An 11,990-nucleotide genomic window follows, 5' to 3' on the forward strand; every position below is an offset into this window, starting at 1 on the left:
GTTATATAGTCTCCTTTATGAAGTCTTTTCCAACCTCCTGCTACCTTTACCCATTCCCATCACCATCAGTAGACTTGGCTACTTCCTCTGCTTTGGACTATACTTACCTATACCTGCTTGTATCACTACTTAATTACCCCCTTTGTTCCTGTATCTCTTCACCTCTCCAGACCATAAATTCCCAAAGGGCAGTTTTACTCATTTTGGTGTCTCAGTTCAGCCATGCCATAGGTGTAGTAGGTGGTCTTCTTACAACATATCTGCCATGGCTTCCACTCTTCAGCTTATTTCTGCCTCATTTCTGTTTCTTTTCTTCCCTTTCTCCCCCCCCCTCCCCCCCACATTTCTTTTGGGATATATCTGCTTCTCTTCTAACTGTAGTGTCTAAATCCACATCCTCAGTGTCTTTCATCTAGAATGTTATAGCTTCCTAATCAAGGAATACTTTCCATACCTTGACCTTTGCTTCTTTCAATCAACTTCTCTTTTTTTATGGCTGTCAAAGTGATTGTATTCGTTGGATATAGGTTCAGTTGTCCTAACAAGAGACCTAAAATAACAATGGCTTAACAAAATAGAATTTTATTTCTCATAATAGTGCATGCAAAAGTAGTGTAGGGCTGGCATAACACCCCCATGGTGTTATGTTCCTTCTCCTCTTTTTTTTTTTTTTCCCTTGCCTACCTGGTCCAAGATGGCTCACTAGTACTGTGCATTTCAGCTGAGGGAAGAGGTAAGGTTGAAGGGAGGCCATTTTCTTTTCCTTTAAGGGCATGGACTAGAAGCTGCCACGTCACTTCAGTGGTATTTTGGAGCTGGCTCTTACTTGCTCTTATTGGCTTATATCAGCTATCGAGATCCAGTTAGGTATATCCCTTCCCAACCATGTGTTCAGGTACCTCACACTGGTAGTTTGAAATTGACCATAGTGGGAGTATTCACACCATGGAAAATGACAAATACTACATATCAAAGTCCTGCAAGAGAGGTTAAACATTTAATGCTACACCACTAGCTCACTACCTAGAATATGTTCTAATAGCCATTCCTAGCTGCCACAGAGGCTAGGGATTTAAGTTTTTATCCTAAATAGGTATGTGCTCAGCTAAAAAACTAGGATTCTCTGACTGTCCAGTGCTATTTCCTAATAATTTCTAAGGAACAGTTGTTTTTTGGGTAGCAAAATTCTTCTTTGTGTAAATTGGTCCCTAGCATTGTTGGATATTAAAATATCTTCATTGTATTATAGTTGTTTGTTTATGTTTCCCCTTTTCTCCTCTAAGAGCTCTGTAAGGTCAGAAGATGGATCTTATTATTGTGTATCTAGGACCTTGCACGGTGCTTAGCATACAATAGATGCTCAATAAATAAGTTATTGATGATATATTTCACTTTATCTTGGACTTCGCAGAGATTGTCTTAGCACATACACTTTACCGAAATCCTCAGGGTTGGGGACCATTTGTCTTTGTACCCCTGGTTCTTATATGATCCCTGATCTATAATAGACACATGATAAATGGCTACTAGCATGAATGGATGGATAAATATGTGGCATGACAAAAGGAAGGATGGATGTAAGAATAGTAGCTTCAGCTGTCATGGCAGTCTGTAATGTTGAGCCACTATATACTTTGTGCTAAGTACTAAGGATACAACGATTGGTCCCAGCTACTGGGAAGGTATAGGCTATTGTGAGGACTAGCAAGAAGACAGAATATTATGATAGTGCAGGTGATACTGAAAGTAGGAAGGAATTATCAGAAAGGATTTACAGGGAAGTTGTATCCAGAACATTTAGTCCTGAGTCTTGAAACACAGAACCGTGAGCAGGAACCAGAGGAAAGGATAGACAAATCAGGGAGGGAAGACTTTTAAAGTTCTGACCTGGATTTGAGTCCTGGCTCTGCCTACCATATAACCTTAAAAAAACTACCTAATTTGAATTGGTTTCCTGAGAATGTTGCCATCATTTTATCTGTGCTTACGTTGGTCTCCTGCCTAGAATGTTCTTCTCCCTTCTTTATTATAATTTTGTGGTTTTTAAGACTTCATTTTTATTTCATGGCCTTTCTGAAGGCTTTGTGTTCTATAACTTTCCCCTCCCTCCTCTTTACCCTTTTCCTCTTGAATACCCTCAGTCTTAGTCTGGGCTGCTATACCAAACCATAGGCTGGGTGGCTTAAACAACAGTTATTTCTCACAGTTCTGGAGGTTGGAAGTGTGAGGTCGGGGTGCCAGCATGGTTGGGTTCTTGATGAGGGAGTCCTCTTCCTGATTTACAGACAATTATCTTCTTTCTGTGTTCTTATGTGGTGCAGAGAGACACAAGACAAACTTTCTTGTGTCTCTTTTTATAACGGTAATAATCCCATCATGGGGACTACACCTTCATGACCTCACTGAAACCTAATTACTTCTCAAAGGCTCCACCTCCAAATACCATCACATTGGGGATTAGGGTTTTAACATAGGAGTTTTGCAAGGTGGTGGGGGAAAGGGGGGGCGTGGACACATGTAATCTATAACATCCTTATAGTATCCTCTCCAGACTTTTTTCATAGAAATATAGGTTCTTGTGTTAATTCCATTAATACGTATCTGTTGATATTGTACTGTATGTTCTTTGAGGACAGCAACCCTATCTTATTCATCTTTACATCCTAATGCCTAACAAATTCCTGGTACTGAGTAGGTGTCTATACGTATTAGTTCCCTCATCCCTACTCCAGCATAGTTGATTTATTTGCACTGATAATTTCCTGGAGGTACCTCTAAACTCGTATTCAAAGATGGCTGCCTGTTTTAACTATGGAAACCAATTCTGGCCTGGATTAGATCCATTTGTTTTAGATGTCTAGGGTAATCCTGTTTTAGGAATATCACGCTGCTTATATTGCTTCTAAACTTTTCTTTTTCTCCTAGATAAAGAAGATCTTAGAAAAGTGTGACTTGTAACATCTCTGCTAACTTTCTAGGGAGTTGTTTAAATTTTTTTTAATGTTTATTTTTGAGAGAGAGAGAGAGAGCGTGCGCAAGCAGGGGAGGGGCAGAGCGAGAGGGAGACACAGAATCCAAAGCAGGATCCAGCACAGATGACAGGCTCTGTCAGCACAGAGCCTGATGTGGGTCTCAAACCCATGAGACGTGAGATCATGACCTGAGCCAAAGTCAGAGGCTTAACCAACTGAGCCACCCAGGTGCCTCTAGGGAGTTGTTTAAACTTCACTAAAGTAGTTGCTGAAAGAGAGTAGTATGTGGCAAATCTGATGCCCAGTCACACCTAAGCCTAGCAGCAAATGCCTTTCAAATTTATCTTTGTAATAGCAAATATTCTGTTGAATGTGGGAATAATAACACTAGTGGTATTCAACAGAGCTTTCTGCAATGATAGAAATGTTCTGTATTGGCTCTGTCTAGTAGTAATGTGGGCCACTAGCCTTGTGTGGCTCTGAGCACTTTAAATCTAGATAGTTCAATTGAGAAACTGAAATTTTAATTTAATTTTAATTGATTTTAATTTAAAAAGCCTAGCCTAAAAATTTAAAAAGCCTACAATTGTGGCCATTGTAAACAAAGTCCAATGGAGTAATGTTTGTTGTGGATTCTGGTGGTGAAGAGAGAGTGAAAGAGACAAACATGAAGTTTGAACTCTTCTTCATAACCATTGAGTCACCAGGTTCTATTAATGTTTCATGAGTTCTGTCTTTCCATTCTTCTCATTTTCATATCTCTCTGAAAAGTGGCTGTCACTCTCATTTCTTGTCAGCTCTAGAGATTTTGCAAAGATGTACCTTAAAAAAGCACTACTTTAGTCACATTAATTATATGATTGGTCTGCTGAAATACCTTCAGCTTCCATTTCTCTGTCTTCAGAACTCTCTTAAGTCTTCATTCCCAATCTTAAGGGTTTGCGCCAAAGTTCAGTTTGTACTTCTTTCCTTTGCTATTTCTGCTACTTAGCTCACTCTTTTGCCTGTCTACATACTACCTAGCTTTAAGGCCTAAGTCTGAGCTCCTAGTTGAAGTCTTTCTTGAACCTTAGTTATCTTTTTAATGTTGTCATTATTACCACCCCCTTGGCAGTTATAATCATGCATCCTATGCCTTCTTTGTATTGTCATATACAGAAGTCCAAAAAAATTCAATTTTAAATTTATGAAAACATATGAAACATGTTCCTTAGAAACAATGAAATCTGCTCTATGTTTGTAAGCTGTCCTGAAAAGTTTTTTTTATTTCAATTATAGCTTTAATTCAGTAGTTTGAAAAGAGTGGTCCTACTCTTCATAGCTTCTCCCATTCTTTGGTTCTTCTCAACTATTCTCTAAATATTCAGTTTTTCTTTATAGCTTCACAGAAGTTGTAATGGTCCCTGGGGATGGCTGTAGTGTTGAAGGGTTGAAATTTTTATTGTTTGTAACTTGGAGAGTCAACAGCCTTAAAGGCAAGAGTTCATTTATTTATTCATTCTACAGATATTTATTAAGTACCTGTTATATGGTAGACATTATTCTAGGAGCTGGGGTCAATTCAAAACAAATAAGCAAAATACAGAAATTTTTATCTGCATGGAGCATAAGTTCTGGTTGGATATTTTATAGTATCTACCCTTCCCCATATCTACCAGTATGCTTAGATGTAAAGCTTAGTGTGTAAGCAAATAATAAACATTCCAATTAAGACTAAATTATGAAAAATACTTTTTTTGTCCTTTAATTTGTGTTGTTAATGTTATTAATTTAAAGTCTAAGGTTGTTTCTTTTGTGTGATTTGAAACAGAGTATCCTGAAGATGTAGCTCCTACTGTTGGCTTTTCCAAAATTGACCTCAGACAAGGAAAATTTGAAGTCACCATCTTTGACTTGGGAGGTGGAAAAAGAATTCGGGGTATCTGGAAGAATTACTATGCTGAGTCCTATGGGGTAATATTTGTTGTGGATTCCAGTGATGAAGAGAGAATGGAAGAGACAAAAGAGACAATGTCAGAAGTGCTAAGACATCCTAGGATATCGGGAAAGCCTATACTGGTGTAAGTAATGTTGGTGTCATTGTAAACACAGGAGCAGTGGCATTAGCCAATAAAAAAATTTACCTAAGTTCCAAAATAAGCTAAAATAAGCTGAATAAGCTAAAATCATCATGTCCTAGTATAATAAAATGTATGCAGTTAATGGGATTGTTTATATAGTGAGACCTTATTGTGATGTTCTCTGTAGGGATTAAGGGTTGAGGCTATATTATAAAGAAGAGTTATACTTCAATCTTCTGGGTATTCAAATATAAACTCTTTGTTTTGTTTGATAATTTACTTTTTATAAAATTTTGCATTTTGAAATGACCTATTAATAACATTCTAGAATGGTTTTCAGAAAATTTTTTGCCCTCTTTTAATAACTTATTTATGTTTTGCCTTTGTCCTGTTTTTCTTAAAGAGTATTATTGTCTGGAAGTTATTTAAAAAGTTTATTCTTCTAATGCCACACTGATTTCCAAATTTTTATTTCTATATTTCCAAATTGAATATGTGATCTGTGTTATCAACTTAGTCATATGCTTGTATCACTTTGTCCAGCTGCCTAACACTCTTTGCAAAGTGACAAAGGACTTTTACACCACCTGCCCTCATAGCCTTTCTGCATAGTAAACACCAGATGGTGCTGTACCTATAAGACGTAGTATAAAGTGAAAGTTCTTTAAGTTGTTCTTAAAATCAGAGCGAGCTGAATGTGTGCCCTTGCCTTCTTGTCCTTTTTCCTCATGCTTGTTTCATTACTGAGGATTAAAAAAAAAAAAACAAAAAAAACCTGCTTACCACATGGTTAAGTGAGAAATTATAAGCAGAGTTTCTTAGTGGTTCTCAGTAGTAAATGAACATTTTTAAATGAGGCAGTTTGGAAGCTCTGATTACATGAAGTAAGACTTTATGGCATTATTTATTGGTATAGGTTTTATGGCTTAATTTTTATACATTTAACCAATTAGAAAAGTGATTTGTGTAATAAATTCTTACCTTTATTGACTCTGAAGGAAAGTTTAATAGACATATATATGAAGAATGAATTTTGTTGAACCACATAGGCTTAGTCTCTACACGTTTAAGCAAAGAACCAGCGTCTTCTAAAGTAAAAAGTATTAATGACTGAGAAGACTGATGCTCATGTGTAACATAATCGTGTGTGTAGTTTTTAACCTAATAGTCATTTACTGAATTTATTCATTTGTTAATTCGTGCATGTGTTAATGAAGCAAATATTTACTAAGCATCCACTATATGCTAGTCATTGTTCTGGTGATGGGGATACCGCTGGGAACAAAACAATATAATCCATGGGTGGCCTCAGAAGCTTACATTCTAGGGCTGGAGACACACAGTAAATGTAATAAGTAAGTTATATCAGACATGCGGTGATAAGTATATTGAAAAAAAAGTAAAGATCTCTTATCTTATGGTGGTGGTATGGCAGGGGTATGTTGCTCTTGTAATCAGGATAATCATAGCGGGTCTTACTGAGGAGATGACACTTGAGGAGAGAGAGGCAGTCAGGCAGATGTATGTGGAAAAGCCCCGAGATGGGAGCATGCAGTTCATAAGCGACTGCAGTTATCACTGAAGAATCAAATAACAGCAGGAGGCCTGCTTCCAATTCTTTCACCTCCCTCACCTAATAGATTATCAGAATAGAGGTGAAAAAACCCAGAAAACCTCCAACTAGGGGATTGCTTCACTATGATAATTTTGTGGTCAGTGAGATCTCACAAAGACATGAGAATTCATTATGGATACTATAATATGCTTGTGAAATATAAAATGATTTGCCATTTGACCAATTCTCATCCGGGGAATTTTACAACCAAAGGGTTCTTATTAATAAAGGTAAACTGCTTTTTGAAATGAGTGTGCTTAAAAAGTATACAAAATATTCAAAAAGTGCACATTGTTAATAAATTTAGAACATGTAGGGAAGAGTGAGTTAAAAAACGTTGATCAAGGGGTGCATAGGTGGCTCAGTTGGTTAAGCATCGATTCTTGATCTCGGCTCAGGTCATGATCTCAGGTTTTGTGAGTTCAAGCCCCACATCGGATTCTGTGCTGACAGAGCTTGGGATTCTGTCTCTCCCTCTCTCTGCGTCCCCCCGCTCCTAGGCCCCACTCTCAAAATAAATAAATAAACTTAAAAAAAAAAAGTTGATTGACCATGCAGAACCAACCACTGCTAACATTCTGATGAATTTCCTATGCATAGTTTTGCAAAATTCATAATATATACAGTTGCATATAATATATGAAAATTTGTACCTCACCTTTTTACATTTTTATGTATTTTTTGAAGCTTTATTTACTTTGCAAGAGAGAGAACACATGAGCAGGGAAGGGGCAGAGAGAGGGAGAGAGAGAATTCCAAGCAGGCTCTGTGTTATTAGTGTGGAGCCCAATGTGGGGCTCGATTTCATGAACTGTGAAATTATAACCTGAGCCAAAATCAAGAGTCTGACGCTCAACTGACTGGGCCACCCAGACTCCCCTTAATTTTTATTTAAAAAAAAAAGTATATATATATATACATACATATATATATGTATATATATGTATGTATATATGTATATATGTATATAAATTTATTTATTTATTTTTAAGTAAGCTCTCATGACCCCAAGATCAAGAGTCACATGCTCTTCTGACTAAGCCAGCCAGGAGCCCCTGTATCTCATCGTCTTTTATATGTTTCTAAACCCCTCTTAAATATCTACCCCAAACCTGTGTTTGGAAATTCTCCTGTTTACCTTTTTCTCTCTGACCTACAAGTAATTCCTCTTGTTGATATTACTGTATTAATATGGCTTGAGTCTCCACTTCCCTCTCTATTCGCCTTGATGTACTTCCTTTCATCCCCTCTACATTCCTCCCCTGTGTTACTTACTGGTCTTGACCAGTCTCTCTGTTGTCTATCCCATCCTCCAAGCTCTCCTCTGCATTGCTAGCAGGAACCTTTTTCTTTCTTTCTTTTTTTTTTTTTTTTTGATGTTTTTCAACTTTACAAAATTTGGTGTTTTACCAAAAAAATTGATGTTTTATAAAACTGGTACATGCTGTAACAAGTGAAACAATGCAGGAGTATATAAAGAATGTGAGAGCTCTTTTTAGCATACACATTTGATCATTTTACAGTTCCTCTGCTTAAAGTCCTTCAGGTAGCCTTCACTGCCCCCATGCAGATAAGAAATTGTGCTTAACTGATAACAACCCTAGCATGTAATAGGTATGACATTGAAGAGTCCACTAGGTAATAAGTGGAAAGAACCCTGCTAAGCTCAGTGCTAGGATATCTGGTGGGTTGTGGAGAGGCAGGGCAAGGTTACTTGAATTAGGAGGCAGGCTCTAGTGCCCCTTGTTGCACTTAGCTGCTTCCTTCCAGTCCACAAACATCTGGACCAATCAGGAGCAAAATTTAATGACAGCATCTCATCTCATCTTCTGTTCCTCCCTTGACTGAGCCTAAACTAGCTGATTTAGGACCCACAAAGCCTCTCAGAACTAACTTCAACATCTAGATAACTTTCTCTTCCCACCCTAGAATGATGAACAAACAGAGAACAATATCAGACCTCTGAGAAAATTCAGCCATTCAGCAGAAGGAAATAAACCTGAAAAATTAGAGTATTGTCTATAATCACAAAACTGCAAATTGGTGGAGCCAGAATTCTTTCATGCTATGGGAGCAAAGTTAGATCAGCACAGTAGAAGGTCCTAGACAGTCTCTGGCTCTGCCTGACGTGCTGTTGCACACCAGCCTGATAGCATGTGTCACTGCAAATGAAGCCTCAGCAAATGTCACTTTATGTCACAGCCTTGAGAGTTCTCTTGAAAGGTCAGAATCATAGAACATCATTAGGCTTCTGTGCTTTATTAGCTCAGAAGTTATGTTTTATAGTTCTATAGCTTTACTACTTAATAAGCATAATATTTTGATGAAAATCTCTGAAATAATGGTGAAAAATTGACAAACCATGGGTGTAGAGAGAAGATGAAGAGTCTGGAACCTGAATTCTAAGAGCTGGTGTGCATTTGTTTATGAGTCTGGCAAGTCACTTTACTTCTTTGGACTTAGTGGTTAAATACCTCTTGTATTAAAAGTAGATGTAAAATATTGTAATTCTGTTTTTTGTATTCAGCTGTATATAATCATGTGAACCATTTCAGTAGAAAAGTAAAAGTGACTGAAGAGATTAAAAATAGATGCTATTCAAACTTTTTGCCCTGTAATCATGTTAACCTGTTTATTTACTTAGAAAGTGTTCCTTTTACTCCCCTAGGTACAATAGAGATTAACCTGTACTCTGATTAAGGTATGAAATAGATTATCTACCCTCATGTACCCCTGTATACTCTTGCTTTAACAATTTATAACTTAATTTTTAAAAAACTAAAATTAGATACTCTGAACAGATGAAGACCTTTCCAATAGAAAAAAGTGAGTAACTTTTGCAGTAGTATGAATAGCACTGGAATCAACATAACCTCCAATTTCTTTTTTAGTTGAAACATAGTTGACATGTAATACTAGTTCCAGGTGTACAACATAGTGATTCAGCAATTGTGTATACGTTACAAAATGCTCACCGTGGTTAAGTGTAGTTACCCCCTGTCCCCATACACTTACTACATCATCAACTGTATTCCCTTGCTGTACTTTTCCTTCCCATGACTTATTTATTTTACAGCTGCAAGTTGTAACCTCTGACTTTGAAGTCAGACAGGCCTAGGGGAGGTTATTTGCTCTGAGTTTCCATGTCTACACTTGTAAATAAGGATTTTAGTAAGTGTGTTGTCATGAGAATTTCAGATCATGTATTTAAAGCAGCTAGTGCAGTGCTTTACTAGTGGCTTTGCAAGTGTGATTGATGATGGATATGAATAGTTATTGTTGATGACATGCTGTGTCTGGATGGAGATGAATTAGGAGAGCTTTTAAAATGTCTCATTATATGAATTCAGGCTACATGAAGCTTTTGATTACAGAAAATGACAGAGTTTAGTAGGTGAGAACATGAGCCCAGGTGCTCATAGTAATTTTACCAGTAGATTTTCTAATATTGTCCCTCTAATGCTTAGTAAGGTTTTCCCTTTAAGGTAATCATTTTAAGGGAAAAAAATACTTTTAGTGCCTACTAAGTGTGTGGATAACATATAAAATATGTTAAGCAACCAATTAAGTATTCTGGTTTTTTTTTTTTTTTTTGCTTAGGTTAGGTGATTCTTTTTTTTTTTTTTTTTAAGATTTTACTTTATTTTGTTTATTTATTTACTCTTTGAGAGAGCACACGCACGTACATATGAGCTGGGGAGAGAGGCAGAGGAGAGAGAGAGATTCCCAGACAGGCTCCGTGCTGTCAGTGCAGACAGAGCCTGACACAGGGCTTGATCTCACAAACCGTGAGATCATGACCTGAGCTGAAATCAAGAGTTGGATGCTTACCGAACTGAGCTACCCAAGGCGCCCTTCTTTACACCCAACATAGGGCGTGAACTCACAACCCCAAGATCAGGAGTCACGCTTCACTGCACCACTGACTGAGCCATCCAGTCCTCCCAGTGTGATTCTAATTAGTTTTAAAATATAACAGTGAAAATTATATGCAATATATTGCTTTGCCATGAATCTTTCTGTGTTAAGTCTTGCTGTAAAAGCACTATGTGCAGATATAAATACTAATAGAACTCTACAGTTTTACAAACGCTTTTGGACATAATTATGCTAGTGAATATTAAATAATACTTAATGTTCTCAGTTTCCATGATAAACAATTTGGGAACAATTATAAACCAGTATCAGTAATGTCATAGATAAAAGGATATAGTGCAACTTCAGAAGGGGCAGAAGAAATTTATCACCACCTGATTAGGTGGAGAGTTTGTCATTGGTTTTAAATTTATCTTTTTTATAAAGTTCTTTAAACATTAGGAGCTGACATAGATGAAACATCTTTTTCTCTGGTAATACTTGATAATTGACACAGCAGAAAGCTCTTCAATTTCTTTGTATTTTATAATTTAAAATTTATTTTATAGTGTTAGGAGGTTATGTATATGTATATGCCTGTTATCCATCAACTCCACTGTGCTTTCAACTAATAATTTTGCCTCCTAGTTCTTTAAGGAAGTAGAAACTTATGTAAGAATTCTTTCATTTAGGACCACCAAATTTGTTCAACTATCTGCTTTTATTCCTAAATATTGCCTTTTCTCGAGACTATAATATGGAAAAAGTGCTTCTGCTCCTATCCAAGGCCACCTTCTCCATTTGTACTATAGATCCCAATCCTTTCTACTTTTGCATATAATCCCTTCCATTTCTTATATCAAGAGTTTGCCAGTGTGGATCGTTCCCATTAGCAGGATGTGCTCTTGGACTTCTTAACTTTAAGTGTTATGGAATCCTTTGACCCTGCATTCTTCTCAAGCAGTTCATTCCTTTTCACAGTCCTCTATTCACATAGCTGGAAAGTATACTTCGTAGTGGCTGCTATACTTCATATCGCATTCTTTCTTCAACGTACTTCTCTTGTGCTTCTATCCCTACAAATCCTGGAAATGGCTCATGTTCGAGTCAACGATTTGTCTTCACTTTTCCAAATCCATTGTCAGTTTGCTGTTCTTATTTTACTTCAGGTTGACTTCTTCCTAAACTTTGTCCTTTTAACACTCTGCATTGTAGCACACTTTTTTGGTTTTCCTTATACTTCATTAATAGTTTCTTCTCAATCTCCTTTATTAACTCTTCCACTTTAGGTGGGAATTTTGGAATACCTCAGGCTCTTCTCTGGGTATTTGATTTTTTTGGATCTACAAACTTTTTAGGTAACTTCATTCTAAAATCACCCACCTCTGGGGCACTTAGGTGGCCCAGTTGGTTGAGCCTGTGACTCTTGATTTTGGTTCAGGTCATGATCCCAGGGTCACAAGATCATCCAATCAGTCTCCTGTAGAT

The 11,990-nt window shown here is 37.0% G+C and overlaps 1 protein-coding gene across 4 annotated transcripts in view; it reads left to right on the forward strand.

Annotated features, from left to right (window-relative positions):
• The window catches only part of ARL13B (ADP ribosylation factor like GTPase 13B), a 70,053-nt gene that overhangs the window by 15,593 nt on the left and 42,470 nt on the right, over nucleotides 1-11,990 (forward strand). For all 4 annotated transcript variants that reach the window (XM_045501704.1, XM_045501705.1, XM_045501703.1 and 1 more), the window contains one exon: nucleotides 4,783-5,032. In XM_045501704.1, the coding sequence (XP_045357660.1) occupies nucleotides 4,783-5,032 (250 nt within the window). The remainder of the gene's footprint in view (nucleotides 1-4,782; nucleotides 5,033-11,990) is intronic.

The sequence above is a fragment of the Leopardus geoffroyi genome, chromosome C2 (assembly GCF_018350155.1).
Source record: "Leopardus geoffroyi isolate Oge1 chromosome C2, O.geoffroyi_Oge1_pat1.0, whole genome shotgun sequence".
Classification (NCBI taxonomy): Eukaryota; Metazoa; Chordata; class Mammalia; order Carnivora; family Felidae; genus Leopardus; species Leopardus geoffroyi.